We start from the raw sequence: 15,177 nt of genomic DNA on the forward strand, positions 1-15,177 counted from the left end.
TTCCCAGGAATATAACTACTCCGCAAACTGCGAGCAGTGCGCAGAAGAGATCATGCACACCTGTGTGGGGAGACTGAGCATGGAGAAACACGTAAATTCCACTTTTGGGGTACAGGAGTCGGAAGATCATGTTTGGCCTTGGAATATCGAACCGTTCAGTCAGTCAATTATCGCTAAGCTATTTTCCCATGTAAATGTTGTTTGGTCTGCATCTTTGCGAGCTCCAATTTCCCAGTGCTACTTTCCCAGTGCTACTATCCCGATACCCGAGTGGGGTTCATCAGCGCAGTCGCTACCCCTCCCTTGCCCCACCACAGCCCACCGTCGGCTCTGACGTGGCTTTTCGAACACGATGTAAAAGTTTCGACAGCCTCTTCACGCGGTGTGGCCATGTCACTGCTAGATTATAATACAGCTATTTTGAGGATGTGTTATTCAGCAAGCCCGCTTGGCTTAGGGGTACAGCGTCGCACTCGTACTTCAACACGATATGCGAAGATCCGCGGTTCGATTCCGCGAGTGGGCACAAACTTCACCATACTTGGTTTTCTTTTTGTTGAAGCTTGCAAGTTTAGATCTTGCCTGAGGGAGGAGTGAAGCTTGTAGAACGGTGAGCTTTGCTTTTTTTGTCGGCGCAGATGTCAAACAAAGGGAAAGATTGCTCGGCACCGCAAATCGACGCTAGGCCAAGTTTCTTTCTCCCTTGATAAAGGGGAGCAAGCGAGACAGATTGCTGCTTACGCGGAGAAGTTTGGTTCCGCTAGATGACATCGTCATGCTTCAAAAACGGTTTGTGTCTCGCGACGACATTATATGTTTGCATGCAAGGTGTCATTACTGTAGCCACTGCATTTCGAAGATTGTGTTAGGAAGAGGAACAATATTTGCAATAAGAAGAGTCGATGATCTAACAAGCTGAGCACCAAGCCTAGGTAGCGATGCGGAGAATCCAATGTAAGTGTCGAAGCAGCCGACTTTAAACAAGAAGCAACGCCATCGCGTCCACCAACCCCAATGACACGCGAGAGTCAAAAGCCCCACTCTCCGCACTCCAACAAACTTTCGCTGGCCACAAAGCTGAAGCCTCCGAATGGGTTCGATTGTGCATCGCTAATCAAGTCGTCAAACTTCTTCGTCAACACCGGACTAAGCGGCAGATCGGTAAAGTCCTGGGCGAAGTTCTCCGCAAGCTCTGGGTCGGTGATGAGCGGGATGATCGGTGGCTCCAACTCCCGCGCCTCCAGCTTCTTCCAGTTGATCTTGCGGAAGAAGCGGTGGTTCTTGATGGTCTGCAAGTCCTTGGGCATGTTGAAACCAAGGCGCTTCTTGGGCTCTTTGCGCAGCAGACGAGTAAGGAGGTCCTTTGCGTCAAGGCTGAGGTAATAGGGCAGGGCAACTTTGGACTTGAGGATCTTCTCTTGGATCTTGGCGTTGTTGTTGCCAGAGAAGGGAGGGGCGCCTGTGAGCAGATCGAACCCGAGCGCTCCAAGCGACCACCAGTCCACTGCTGCCCCGTAGTCTACGCCCTGGATAACTTCAGGGGCCATGTACTCGACGGTGCCGAGGAACGACTTGCATGGGTTGTCCTCATCCAGGGAGACTTTGCTGAGACCAAAGTCCGTTAGAAGCAGGTGGCCTTCTGAGTCCAACAGGCAGTTCTCGGGCTTCAGATCACGGTAGATGACGCCAACGGTGCGGTGGAGGTGATCGAGAGCGAGTACCATCTCAGCCATATAGAAGGCTGCCACGTCTTCCGAAAACATGCGCTCAGCAGCAAGGTGATGGAAGAGCTCACCGCCCTGAGCGTACTCAAGAATGAGGTAGAGTTTCTCGTGATCCTGGAAAGCGTAGTACAAGTTGACAATAAACGGGTGTCGGTTGACGCTCTCCAGGATGCTGCGCTCGGTCTTGGTCTGCTCGATCAGCTTCTTATGCACTGTGATCGAGGCCTTTTTGAACTGCTTCTGGGCGAAAAGTCGACCAGTTGCACGCTGCCTGACCAGTAGCACGGTACCGTAGCTGCCCTTTCCAAGACACATCAAGGGCTCAAAGTCATCAGCCGTCATCTTGCGCGACATGCCGCTGTTGAGCATGGTCGAGGCCTTCGACGTCGCATCCATGCTGAAATCCTCATCAAGGTTCACCTCGTAGCTCTCCATCTCGGTGCGGTCACTGTCGCTGTCCAACCCGGACATGCTGGTGTTGCTGGACAGTTGAGATACAACTCGAGACATAGAAACTCCCTTCAGCGGTGAATCCTCCCTCGGCGCAAGGTTCAACGACTCAAGCTGGGCCTTCAGACTGCTAATGCCTCCCATGGAAGAAATGGGCCTGAGCGAAGGGCTGCTGGTGACGCTGGGAAGTCCAGAGATAGCGGGTCCGAAGCGCGGAGTAGCAGCCATGGAGTAGTCCGACTCTTCTCCTCCGGAAGTGACGGGTGTGTGGAAACCGCGCGTGATGTTTGCGGCCGGTGCGCCCTTCAGTGTCTTCTTTTTCTTCTTCTTGTTCTTCTGCGCCTTCTTCATGACCATGTCGAAATCCAACTTCTCCGGTCCTTGAGGCTGCTTCTCTGCTGGGAGCAGCACTGCGCGCTTCGATCCTGGCGACACAATATTTATCGGCGGGGTACCAACGTGGAGGGGCACCTGGGGCGCGTCCAGCGCCATCTTCTCGCTCGCAGCGACGTCGGCGTAGCTCATGGTAGGCACAGGCCCCTGCGTCCTTGGTGCAGGGAGCTGCGCATCGTCTTCGTCGAAGGTAAAGACCGCCATTTGTGCGGCTGACGGCGATAGTAGGTAATGGGTATTTATGTAAAGGCGACTGCTGTTCAATCCTGTAGCGCTATTTTACTGCGCCAGTCGCATCAGAATGCGCAGACAGTAGGGCACTCAAGCGACTGCGCACTTCAACTTTGGGTTACTAATATCCAAGTTTACCGTCCACCTTTCTTCAAGGTGGACCGCCGTCCCCTACTTGTCGAACCAATGAAGCAAACGAAGCGTCTTTTTGGTTCAGTCCGGCGTTCGAGGGGCTATAAGGAAAGGCAGATCCAACGGTGAGCTGGGCAGCGTAGGAAGAAGCGGTCGCGGAGGGAGAAGCAGAGCCCATAGATGGTGATGGGAAAATATTCGGGTGTCGATAGTGAAAGCCAGGTGTGAGTCCTGGCTGGTGGTATCCTGTGGCGTGTTGCGTGAAGAGTCGTGTTTGAGTGAGAGATTGGAAAAAGGACAGCGGTTGAGGCTCTCGTTAGGTTTCCCAGTTTCTTAATTTGGGGTCTTGGCGGTCTGAACGCGGGCATGTGAATAAGCTGATCCCGGTCATTCGTTCCCCCATGCGGCTGCACCTCCATATTGTCCCGAGCACATCGCTGTGCGACACGACTACCTGAGCACCTGCACGTGCTGGGTCATTCGTTAGATCTGATTCTGGACCTGAAGACAGCTGGTCTCCTCGCTGTCCACGCTGGCTTAGGCGCGTGGTACACACCAACACAGCGTGCCCTTTTGCGCTCGGGCGCAGTCAGGAGATGACGCATTGATTGCACCAAGGAGAAACATAACGCGCCGACTCTGGCAATCTCCACTCAAACACTCTGCGAAGACCGTCCCCTTGTAATAATCGCGCGTCAGCAAGAAAATATCGACTCGTTGAGCTGCAGGTTTGGGCGCGGAGCGGTCCACTTATCGGCCCGCTCCACATTCTCCGCAGACTGCCAGTGCCAGTTCCACACAGCTGGGCTATCCCATGCCAGAGAAGATTTGGTGAGGAATATCAACCAACATTCTGGCCATTTCTTCATCAAACCACATTGGTTGCCAACTGATTCTCCGATCAGATCCGCCCTCTTGGCTTAGTGGTAAAGCGTATCACTAGTATTGCATGCTATGATAAGATCGCTAGTTCGATTCTGGCAGAGGGCATCCTCTATTTTTGCTTTTTGACACTTGTCTGGGCCGGTTTACTTCAGTACTTACACCCCTTTAGGTCAGAGGTCACTTCAACTGCCTCTCAGCTAGCAAACAGTCCACAAAACATCGTCTGCATACCATTTCGTGCCATCGCACATTGATACTTTCAATTCGTTTTTGAACACCCCGATTCAGTTCCTTTTTGGGGTTACAAGTTCTACATCTATGGTGGCTTCGGTCGTAATTTCCTTTCCTGCTATACTCATAAGCAATACTTTTCTCTTCCTCAGAGCAGCGTTGTATCGCATGTCTAATTTGACCTTCTCCAAAGTAGGCAATTTCCGTAGTATAGCATAGCCAAGGCGAAGGATCTTTGACTCACCACATTTGACCCGTGATGTATCCCATCGTTGGTCTTTCTTCAACCTAAAATTCCACTGTTGACCTGCTCTTGTCGTACCTTTCGATTGTTGACATCCCCTGAAATCGAACATGGACTCCTTCGACCAAACTTTAGATGCCCTCAATCCCTGCATCAACAAGTCGCCGATATTCCACCAATTCACCCAGCTGCCCCTCGAGATACGCTACCAGATATACGAGTCATACTTCCACTCCAGTCCAGAATTCGTACCATGCAAGGGAGGGAATCATCCCAGTCAATCACACATAGTCCCATGCAGCCAGCTGCCCAAAGGATCATTCCTCCCATCTCTATGCTTAGTCGATCGCAACATAGGCGAGGAAGCAACATCCTTCCTCGCCCGCACCGCAATCTTCGACGTCAAAATGAAAAGCCTCATGACTTCAAGAGACATCTGTCCCGCCGAGATCTTCACTCGAAACCTCATTGAAAGCCCTCACCAACATATCGTCCGCAACATCCGCTTCCTGTCCTTCTCCCTGGACCGCATAGATGTACACAGGGACGCAAGTACAATGTACGGAGCCGCCAGACGCTCAAGAGTGGTGCTCCAGCGCTTACTTCCTCGCCTCACGGGCCTGCGAGAATTCAGATTAGTGTACGTCGCACCAACACAGCATGTGGCGTGGATGCCCCCGTCATCGATGTATATGCCGCTGCATTTGGAGGAACTGGATTTGAGTGATCTTTCTTACTTGAGAGACTTGCGAAAGGTTTTGATTGCGGGGAGATGTGTGGCAGATAAAAATGTGTCAGTGGGTGAGAAAGAAGCGCATCTTCGCGCTGTTTCGGAGCATGCGAGGCAGCTGAAATACAAGCTTCGGCGTGAAGTAAGAGTTTTTGTAAGCTTTGCAGGTTGTGATTCGAAGGGGCTTACTGATAATGAGGTGGAAATTACGGGAGATTTCGACTTGGATATTGATGCAATTTAGACATTCAGGTGTTGTGAGCTACGTCCAGTAGCAGCCCGGTTCATGGATGTCTGTTTCCGGAAGAACCCTTAGAAGCTTGTAAGTGCATTCGAAGGCGGCAATATCTACTCCACACGGCGTGGACTCATGAAATCTGTGGTTTTTCATTGATTGGAGCGTGAGCAGCTCGCGAATGTTGCTCAGCCTGGTGACACCATGTGTAAATAGAACGGAGCTTGTTCGGCTCTTAGTTGCAGAAGCACCTGATCAGCGCAATAATCGTTAGTATCCCAATCAGATTCTGATGTTCACCAAACGTCAGTGGCATGATGATTTGACATGTCACGTGGACCCATCTTCTCCGTTACCGCGACGAAAAACAGTGCGGATCCGCATATTGTTTCCCATATTGAGACAGCTTGCACGTGATGGTAAGTTAGACTGAAGAACTAACATAGTCATCTAGGAGAGCTTCCTTTGATCCTGACCTATCAATGCTGATGGACCATGTTCTGGTGTGTTGATCAGCATCGCCATCTGGACTTCGAATGAGGCTCCACAGGTGATAAGGTTCCAGACGGACAGACGGTTGACACGTAGTGTACTGACATCAATCGTGTATGCAACTGATGTAATTACTGCTGAGCAAGTCAATGTTGTGTTGTCCAGTCCCAAAGGTTTGTGATGGAGGTGGCTGAGTTCCGAAACATGGACAATTGGAATACGATCCCAGCTTGAAACAGCATAGCCATGTACGAACGTCTGAACAACCTAGAGCTGCCATCATTATTTGGAAGTCGGCAATACCATAAAGGGGAAGACGCGACGTAGGTTCGCGGGGTACCCCGCATGACTACCACGGAAGCGGGGCTCTAAGCATTCGGGTAGCAGCTATTATGTTCGCGTGGCGCAACTCCGGACCTATTCCGCGCGCTCTCTTGCTTTGGAACTTGGACGTGACGTTATCCAAAAAGTTGTTGCGGACCTCCGGCCGAGGGGAAGTAGGTGGATGACAGTGGTTCCTGGACGACGGGTTACCAGGATGGGGTTCTGGGCTTGACGCTCAGTGGTCATGCCATGCAAGTTAGCTGCAACATTAGGGGTGATTGGAGAGCTCCATGACCTAGGGAGCCTATGAGGGGCAGGCCGTCGTAGACGTATATAATCGAGTGGATGCGTCCTGCAGATTGATAGCCAGGGTTCTCAGTTTACTTGTCTTCTGGTATACACACCCACCTTACAGCAAAACATCGACAATATGGTCCACTTCAGGACGGGTACGCTGCTATTATGAAATGTAGATTGGCCATTACTGATCCTACTTGTAGACATCGGTGCGACCAACGAGGCGGCCACGCCGAACAATGAGAACTATGCCAAAGAACTTGAGACTGATGTCTTGATTGTCGGCGCTGGTTTTGGCGGAATCTACTTGATGCACAAGCTTCGCCAGCAGGGCTTCAAGTGCAAGATTATGGAAGCCGGAACTGACATCGGTGGCATCTGGCATTGGAACTGCTATCCTGGAGCCAGGGTCGACTCCCAAATTCCTGTGTACGAATACTCTCTTCCGGAAATCTGGAAGGTGTGTATAGCATGTCCACATCTTCACTTGTGTCAACTCTAACGTACCCGTATAGGACTGGACTTGGTCCTGTCGGTATCCCGGAACCGACGAGCTCCGACAATACTTCAACCACGTGGAGAAGAAGTTGGATATCAAGAAGGACTGCGCATTCAACACCCGTGTCACCGGAGCGCATTTTGACAAGCCCTCTGGCAAGTGGATAACGGAGACAGAAGACGGTCGTACTGCCAAATCCAAATATCTTCTGCTTGCTCTGGGTTTCGCAGCCAAGAGGCATTTCCCTGATTGGCCTGGTATGGAGGACTTCAAGGGAGAGCTACACCACAGCTCATTCTGGCCCGACGCTGGAGTACCCGTCAAAGGAAAGCGTGTTGGTGTCATCGGCACGGGTTCCACTGGAGTCCAGATCGCCCAGGAAACGTCAAAAGAAGCCGCATCCGTGACACAATTCGTGCGCACGCCCAACCTTTGCCTGCCTATGCAGCAGCAGAACCTAACGAAAGAAGAGCAAGATCGAAGGAAACAGGGCGAGTATCAGAAGTTCTTCGAGCACCGATTGGACACTTTCGCTGGCTTCGGCTATGACTACATCGAGAAGAATACCTTCGACGACAGTCCTGAGGAGCGCGAGGCCTTCTACGAGAAGCTTTTCGAGGGTGGCGGTTTCGAATACTGGCTGGCCAACTACAAGGACTTGCTGTTCGACAACGCAGCCAACCGTGAGGCTTACAACTTCTGGGCCAAGAAGACCCGTGCCAGGATAACAGACCCAGAAAAGCGGGAGATTCTCGCACCGCTGGAGCCGCCGCATGCCTTCGGCACCAAGCGACCAAGTTTGGAGCAGAACTATTACGAGATGCTTGACAAACCCGAGAACAAGGTAGTCGACGTGAAGAAATACCCGATTGAAAGATTTACAGAGAAGGGCATCATCACTGCTGATGGCAAGCTCCATGAGCTCGATGTTGTTGCACTTGCTACTGGCTTCGACTCCGTCACTGGCGGAATGAAGAACATGGGCTTGAAGGACGTTAATGGCGTGGAGCTCTCGGAGAAGTGGAAGAACGGGTAAGTCGTTGATGTGGAGTAAGCGTGCAGGCCATTGCTAACATGGAAATCCTTAGCACATACACCTACCTCGGAATGACGATGTCCGGATTCCCGTAAGTTCTGAAAATCCAACCCACTGCGACGAATGTTGACATATTGGACAGTAACTGCTTCTTCCTGTACGGGGCTCAAGGACCAACAGCCTTCTCCAACGGACCCACTTGCGTCGAAGTCCAAGGCGACTGGATTGTCGATGCCATCAAGAAGATGAAGGAGGAGAATATCGAGTACTGCGAGCCAACTCATGAGGCGGAGCAGGAGTGGAGGAAGACGGTAATGGAATTGTCCGATAAAACTCTATTCCCTCAAACCAAGAGTTGGTACATGGGTGATAACATCCCGGGCAAGCTTCGAGAACAGCTCAACTTTGCTGGAGGCTTCCCGCTTTACAAGGAGCTAACGCGCGCGTCTTTGGACAAAGGCTTTGAGGGTTTCGTAACTGCGTAGATTGGGGTTTGATCTTTCTGCTCAGCGTCTTCGCTTCATTTGTACGTTGCTAGGTTCCAGATACTTATAAATCAAAATCTTTCGATCGCCATACAATACAACGTCCTGCGTCGATGTGCGTGATGTGTCGTGGTTGTATTTGGTGACAACTGAATGCGGACGGCACGTGCTTCGGACAGTGTCGGGAGGGCGCCTGTGGTCGGTGTTGTCGGTGTCACAAGCGAGCTACGACCGATCTACGTCACGATCGCGGAACATCGTACTTTCGCGCTTCATGGACATGTCTTGCGCTGCATCCGCCCAATATCTGGTACCATGAGGACTTTCCTCTTTGCTGGTCGCCAGTGTCTTCGCCAGGGCTTCCAAAGGTCTGCGGCACCGTACCTCAATCGAGCCACCCACCGATCCTTTACTTCTGCCAACTTCATCCGCCAACACTTCGCTACTCCACGGTTCGGTGGCAGGACAATATTATGGTCCGGCGCAGCGGGTGGGGCTGTCCTGAGCCCTCTAGCATTCGTCGGCATTGCCAATGAAAAGTCGGGCGATGGAGAGCAGACCCACGAAGAGGCCATGCTCGAGGCGTCGAGAAAAGAGCTTGATGAGCAGGTGCCCAAGTCAATACAACACTCTGCCAAGTATCGACGAGGCCTATATTTCTTCATCGAGGACTACATAATAGAACCCATAGCCACGGGCTTGCGATTCTTGCATCTGATCATCATCTTCGTGCCGGTGATAGTGACGATACCAGCGATATGGATAGGGCAGAGGCAGGCCGACAAGGACAATGAGAGAAGTGGTACAATCTGGTGGTACGGCTTCCTGGTATCATCTATGGAGAGGGCTGGTGCAGCCTTCATCAAAGTAAGACAACTCCAAGGTCCCAATGCACAATGCTAACTATATGGTAGCTCGGACAATGGGCTGCTTCTCGAACAGATGTCTTCCCGACACAGATGTGTCTCATCATGTCCACTCTCCACTCGAACGCACCCGCACATTCTCTCAAAGTATCGAAGCAGACAATCGAGGCTGCTTTTGGCGGCCGCGCATTCGAGGACATATTCGACGAATTCGACGAAAAGCCGCTGGGTGTGGGCGCCATCGCACAAGTATACAAGGCCAAGCTGAAGCCAGATCTCGCAACGCTAGAGGACAACGCAATCGACACAGAAAAGCCAAATCTTGCACGAAAGATCAAGAAGGGCGTCGACGTGACTCTGAAGAGTACACCATCGAGAGTGCCTTCAAGCCATGTCGCAGTCAAAGTGCTGCACCCAAAGATTGAGAAAATCGTGCGCCGAGATCTTCGCATCATGGCCTTCTTCGCTGCTATCATCAATGCCATACCTACCATGGAATGGCTCTCGTTTCCAGACGAGGTAGAACAATTTGGTGAAATGATGAGACTTCAACTTGATCTGCGCATCGAAGCGGCGAACCTCACAATTTTTAGGCAGAACTTCAAGGAAAGGACAACTGCGTGGTTTCCCTACCCATACACCGAATACACCACGCGAAATCTCCTTATTGAGGAGTTTGCGCAGGGCATTCCCATGGAGGACTTTCTACAGAATGGAGGTGGCGTATTCCAGAAAGATATTGCAGACGAGGGTTTAGATGCTTTCTTGACAATGGTACTGATCGACAATTTCATCCACGCTGATCTACATCCTGGCAACATCATGGTCAGATTCTATAAGCCTGAAAAGCTGGACGTATCCATGTTCACACGCAAGGAAGAACGTACTACTGGCCCTAAGGAATCCTTGGATGTTACTGAAGAAGTATTGGAGCGATTACGACCACACAAGAAGGATCCCGTAAAATGGAAGTCGACACTCCAAGACATTGACCACGAGGGATATCGGCCACAACTCATCTTCATCGACACAGGCTTAGTGACGGAATTGAACGCGAAAAACCGCGCCAACTTCCTTGATCTTTTCAAAGCTGTCGCAGAGTTTGACGGCTACAAGGCAGGCCATCTGATGGTCGAACGGTGCAGACAGCCCGACGCGGTGTTGGATGGCGAGGTTTTCGCTCTACGTATGCAACATCTGGTCCTTGGAGTAAAGAGCCGTACATTCGCGCTGGGCAACATCAAGATCGGCGATATCCTCAACGAAGTACTGTCGATGGTGCGGACACACCATGTCCGTCTCGAGGGAGACTTTGTCAATGTGGTTCTTAGTATCCTGCTTCTAGAGGGTATTGGCAGGACACTCGAACCTAACTTAGACCTCTTCGCAGGGTAAGTGTTGTGCAAAAAACAATATCACAGAAACTGACGCTTAACAGTGCTCTCCCAATCCTACGACAACTTAGCGCGCAAAGCGGCTCTTCGATGATCCGCGGCGGTGACTTCTCTATGCTCAAAGTTTGGGTTGGTCTTGAGGCACGTAGCTTTTTGCAAGCTTCCATCGAAACGGTAAGCTTCCCCTCCCCCTCTATGTGCCATCTTTGCCAATGCTAAAGTCACGTCAGGTTGAACGATGCGTGAAGTCAGATCAACTTTCGCCCAACATCTGATCCAGCACTTTTACGATGGTCCATACATGACAAGCTTCTATCAAAGCTCACATTGATGGCTGGCACGACCTTTTTACCACCCATGGTCAAACAGAACCAATAACCTCAGACACCATTTCAAAGCTCTTCTCGTGGATCTCAGGATGATCACTACCCGTCAATGAAACTCCTTGCATCCGGCTCATGAATTGCCGCGAGCAAGACGAAGGTCACGAAGCATATGATATGGTTACGCAAGGTAAAAAGATCTCAACTGGGAAGCTGTTTTGAAATAGCTCAACGCTGGGCAATCGTTTAACAGGGTTCAGCTTCGATATGACGTCATTCGGCATGAGCTTGGTGAGCTCAAGCTCCCAGCTCCACAAACAACATAATCAACCTTCAACTCAATCTATACTCTTCATCATCCCAGTCACAAATCCTTCCTGTGTCTAATCTTTCAACATTGGTCCTTCACGTCGCCAGTATAACTGTTGCAGTATTCAGCTTCCCCTACAAACGTAGCAGCAGCTCAACGCTGCAGCCAGCAATGGAGCCCGCCGCTGCCGGAGCGCTATATGCTGCAGAAAACTTACTTGAAGGCGCTGCCGCCCTGATCAAAGGAATCACCCATCCGACCCTTCCGATCAAGGCAAACCTCACGCGCATAACGTCCGCCCCCGTACCTCGAGCCCACCACACCGTGTCAGTTCTCAAAGGCCGCGCTTATATATTTGGAGGAGAGATTGAACCAGGAAAGCTCGCGGACAATGGCATGCATGTTGTCATACTGCCTTCAAGCGGCGTCCTCGAAGCCGACTATACCACGTTTCCGGCACGAGCCGCGAACGGGTTAGACGACGTCCCGAGCTCACGGAAAGGACATACATCTACGGTCATTGGAGACAGCATATACATCTTTGGAGGAGAGGGAGGCAATGTTTCGGAAGAGAAGGGCAGGGTATGGGCATACCATACCGTGCAGAACACATGGACCTACCTGGATCCCACGTCTGACACGCTGTATCCTAGCCAGCGGACTGGTCATGCAGCGGCGAGCTCAGATTTTCCAGGCCCGAAGACTGTGACTTATCAAGAGAAAGCACCGCAAGCACCTGTGGATCCTTCCAAATTCGTTCCCGAGCCAGCCGAGTCAGACTCATGGGGTACAATATTTGTGGTGGGAGGACGAAATGTCACGACTGGACAGCTATCGAATGATGCTTTGGCTTTTGATGTTAAGACGCGAACTTGGACCAACATCCCCACCCCGTCTGGGCAGCCACGAGATGGCGCAAGCTTGGCGCTTGTTGGCGATCGCCTGTACCGCTTTGGTGGAAAGGGCGTTGAGACGTTCAGCTCGGGCGCAACGGAGTTGCTCGATGCATCGCATGTATGGAAGCACGCTGAGGGTGGCACTACTCCACTGACGAGCGGCTGGAGCTGGGAAGAGCTTCCGCATACCGAGAAAGCGGCTACCACAGCTGCTGCTCCCCAAGCACGCTCGAATTCTGGTCTTGTTGGTGTGACAACCGGTCAAGGACGGCGTTATCTTCTGGCCATTGGCGGCGAGAGCGAAAACTCTGGCTTCTTGGACGATATTTGGGCACTTCAGCTGCCACCCGAGAGCTCCACCGCCGCTTCAACGAAGGACAGTATACGAGCGACAATGAAGCGCGATACACATGAGTCGCAATGGGCCGAGGTCCTGTATAAGCACGTCGATACCAGGGGTGAAGAAGAGAAGGAGGTCCCTGGCGAGCCGAAGAGAGGATTGGGTGCAAGAGGTCATTTCGCGGTCGCAAAGGGCACCGAAGTCGATGGAGCAACTGCTGTTGTCTGGGGTGGTGAGGATGCAAACGGTCAGATATTGAGCGATGGCTGGATGATTACAGTGGACCGATGATGGCATAGTCTAGGTGAACGATGCACGAGCTCTAAAGTTTCCAATCTACCATAGCACGATTTGATGGTCTTATAGTTTATAGCTGCACAGATCGTGTACGAGAATGTGTCTATGTGAATGAACTCTTGTATAGATCATCGTATCTGTCTTAGCGTCACAATACAACTCAAGCCTCACTCACCCTGCACTCCACCATGTTTGATGCAGATCACAAGCACCCTCGTATCGCTTCGCTCTGTATTTTAGTGTCCATCTCCACGAGCGTCTCCGTGTCCGGAGTGGCTGTTGGACGAGCACGCCCGTGGGCGAAACACCACTTCATCCCGCGCCAGGCCAATCGGGAAGGTGCCTTCAGTAATTCCGCAGAGCACACCACTAACCGCCACGCTGAATGCGACAAACCCACACATAAACACACAACCCTGTAAATAGCAACATACTGCTGGCTATCCGTGCTCCGATTGACTGGCTGACAGCGGCGCGCATCCGTATAGCTACGGGTATGCCGTGAGGCCTAGGAACGGGCCTTGGGTGGATACAGGGATGTCGAGGTGCCTGACCAACATGTGTAATTGCCATGGATCTTGGAAAAGATGGGGGGTACTTATACTAGTTGCCCTCCATGGCACTGCGAATGCATCGACGCTTCGAAGGTACTGTGACGGCTTTGCTAGCTCTGAAGCAAGACTTGATCAGGTTGCCCTGAATGAGAGTGGATGCGACAGAGACCAAGAAACGACAACAGAGGGCTTCACCATGGGCTACGGCGGATATATGACTTTGGTGAATGGGTCTCCATTTGATTGGGGCGTCAGTAGTACACATAGCTACCAGATGGACAAATGGAGCTGGCTTACGGCGAACGCAGGTTCGATCTCCACTCCAGAAAGGTCTTCCGAGAGAGACTAACTTTGAATAGGAAAGGCTTCGAAGGTTTACGTCGAATTTGGCACCAAGGGCCAGACGAGAGACGATGCGGGCGAAGCATACTACAACATCGCAGGAACAGCCAGCAAATTTTCCGTACTGGCCAGAAAACCCTCAGACTACAAGCTCACGATATCGCTTGACAATCTATCGACGAAGCAGAGTCCTCAGGGATCCCAAGTAGACCTTGGCTTTCGGCACGATGCCACCGTGAATTGGATCATGTCAACAGATGAAGCTGGCCAGTGGTGGTCGAACAGCGGGACTTATGTCGACTGGATGCAGCAAAGTATGGGATCACTTGCCAATAGAACGCTGAGACAAATCTGTATGCCTGGGTCGCATGATGCCGGAATGAGTACATTCAAGCCAGGCACTATTGGTGCAAACTTCGCAAATACTCAAACTCAGTATCTCGACTTCTATCAGCAGCTCATGGCTGGGTCTCGGTACTTTGACCTTCGACCCGTCTTGTCGAATGGCCAATGGGTTAGCGGACACTACAGCGCACTTGAGAATGATGTTCAAGATATCTGGGTGGGAGGAAACGGCCAGGCCGTCTCAGACATTATCCGCCAGATCAACGACTTCACAGCAAAGTACCAAGAGCTCATCATCATCAATCTCTCCCACACTCTCGATACCGACAACCAATATAAGGCCCTCTCGCAAGCCCAATGGAACGCGCTCTTCGATACTCTTAAAGGCATCAACAACCGCTACACCGCCCCAAACCCCGGCACCACCGACTTCACAACCAAAGTCCTCGGCGACTTCATTGCCGACCGCGCCTCCGTCTTCATCTTCGCTCAGCTCCCCTCAGGCATCAGTCTAGGCACTTACTCCAACCAAGGCTTTTACTCGACTGCCAACTTCCCTTTCTACGACCAATACTCCAACACCAATGACCGCGCCAGAATGAAATCTGACCAACTCGCCAAACTGGCCGCGAATCGAGACATCAGCGCCCGGAAAGACACGTTCCACGTAATGTCCTGGCTGATGACGCAACAGCCCGAAGACGTGTTGATTCCCGAGCGCGCGATTTTGAATTTGGCAGCCGATGCTTTCGACGACTTGGTTAGTGAAGCCTGGAACGCGTTCACGCCGCAGAGTTTCCCGAATGTGCTGTTTGTGGATGCGTTGGGTGTTAGAGACAAGAGTGTTGTGTTTCCGTATGATAAGGTGAGGAGTGTGGCTGTTAATAGTGACATCACGGCGTTGGCAATTGCTGTGAATAATGAGATGGCGGGACGGAATGGGGCTGTTACTGGAAGGAGAGTGTGATGCAGACGGATGAATTGTTGACGTCTTTTCGGTTAGATGGGACATGGACATGATGATGATTAAGGGAAAGATACATGATATGAGCATTTGAATCATTATGTTCTCTGGAGTAGTGGCGCAGGCACAAGACATATCTGATTTGTCTTTCAGTTTCG

General features: G+C 51.5%; 6 protein-coding genes and 2 non-coding genes across 8 annotated transcripts; 7 read left to right on the forward strand and 1 right to left on the reverse strand.

Annotated features, from left to right (window-relative positions):
• Positions 1–442: 442 nt before the first annotated feature.
• Positions 443–526, forward strand: SNOG_16676. Its single transcript is given in 2 exon segments — positions 443–478; positions 491–526. It is a non-coding gene; the product is annotated as a tRNA-Thr (tRNA).
• A 502-nt stretch (positions 527–1,028) lies between these two features.
• Positions 1,029–2,771, reverse strand: SNOG_08341 (hypothetical protein; the record flags this gene model as incomplete). Its single annotated transcript, XM_001798609.1, has 1 exon — positions 1,029–2,771. The coding sequence occupies one exon, from the start codon at positions 2,769–2,771 to the stop codon at positions 1,029–1,031; it is 1,743 nt and encodes a 580-aa protein (XP_001798661.1).
• Positions 2,772–3,839: 1,068 nt separating this feature from the next.
• Positions 3,840–3,920, forward strand: SNOG_16677. The gene is given in 2 exon segments: positions 3,840–3,875; positions 3,885–3,920. It is a non-coding gene; the product is annotated as a tRNA-Thr (tRNA).
• A 480-nt stretch (positions 3,921–4,400) lies between these two features.
• Positions 4,401–5,017, forward strand: SNOG_08342 (hypothetical protein; the record flags this gene model as incomplete). The annotated part of the gene is made up of 2 exons (XM_001798610.1): positions 4,401–4,781; positions 4,835–5,017. The coding sequence occupies 2 exons, from the start codon at positions 4,401–4,403 to the stop codon at positions 5,015–5,017; spliced, it is 564 nt and encodes a 187-aa protein (XP_001798662.1).
• A 1,484-nt stretch (positions 5,018–6,501) lies between these two features.
• SNOG_08344 (hypothetical protein) lies at positions 6,502–8,388 on the forward strand (the record flags this gene model as incomplete). Its single annotated transcript, XM_001798611.1, has 5 exons — positions 6,502–6,520; positions 6,572–6,828; positions 6,884–7,899; positions 7,923–7,994; positions 8,046–8,388. 5 exons carry the CDS (start codon positions 6,502–6,504, stop codon positions 8,386–8,388), a joined length of 1,707 nt encoding a protein of 568 aa, XP_001798663.1.
• A 315-nt stretch (positions 8,389–8,703) lies between these two features.
• Positions 8,704–10,979, forward strand: SNOG_08345 (hypothetical protein; the record flags this gene model as incomplete). The annotated part of the gene is made up of 4 exons (XM_001798612.1): positions 8,704–9,255; positions 9,303–10,645; positions 10,693–10,822; positions 10,929–10,979. The coding sequence occupies 4 exons, from the start codon at positions 8,704–8,706 to the stop codon at positions 10,977–10,979; spliced, it is 2,076 nt and encodes a 691-aa protein (XP_001798664.1).
• Positions 10,980–11,238: 259 nt separating this feature from the next.
• On the forward strand, positions 11,239–12,988 carry SNOG_08346 (hypothetical protein; the record flags this gene model as incomplete). The annotated part of the gene is made up of 2 exons (XM_001798613.1): positions 11,239–11,262; positions 11,336–12,988. 2 exons carry the CDS (start codon positions 11,239–11,241, stop codon positions 12,806–12,808), a joined length of 1,497 nt encoding a protein of 498 aa, XP_001798665.1. The 3' UTR covers positions 12,809–12,988.
• A 1,101-nt stretch (positions 12,989–14,089) lies between these two features.
• Positions 14,090–15,022, forward strand: SNOG_08347 (hypothetical protein; the record flags this gene model as incomplete). Its single annotated transcript, XM_001798614.1, has 1 exon — positions 14,090–15,022. The coding sequence occupies one exon, from the start codon at positions 14,090–14,092 to the stop codon at positions 15,020–15,022; it is 933 nt and encodes a 310-aa protein (XP_001798666.1).
• Between the last annotated feature and the right edge of the window lie 155 nt (positions 15,023–15,177).

The sequence above is a fragment of the Parastagonospora nodorum genome (genome assembly GCF_000146915.1).
Source record: "Parastagonospora nodorum SN15 chromosome Unknown scaffold_12, whole genome shotgun sequence".
Lineage (NCBI taxonomy): Eukaryota > Fungi > Ascomycota > Dothideomycetes > Pleosporales > Phaeosphaeriaceae > Parastagonospora > Parastagonospora nodorum.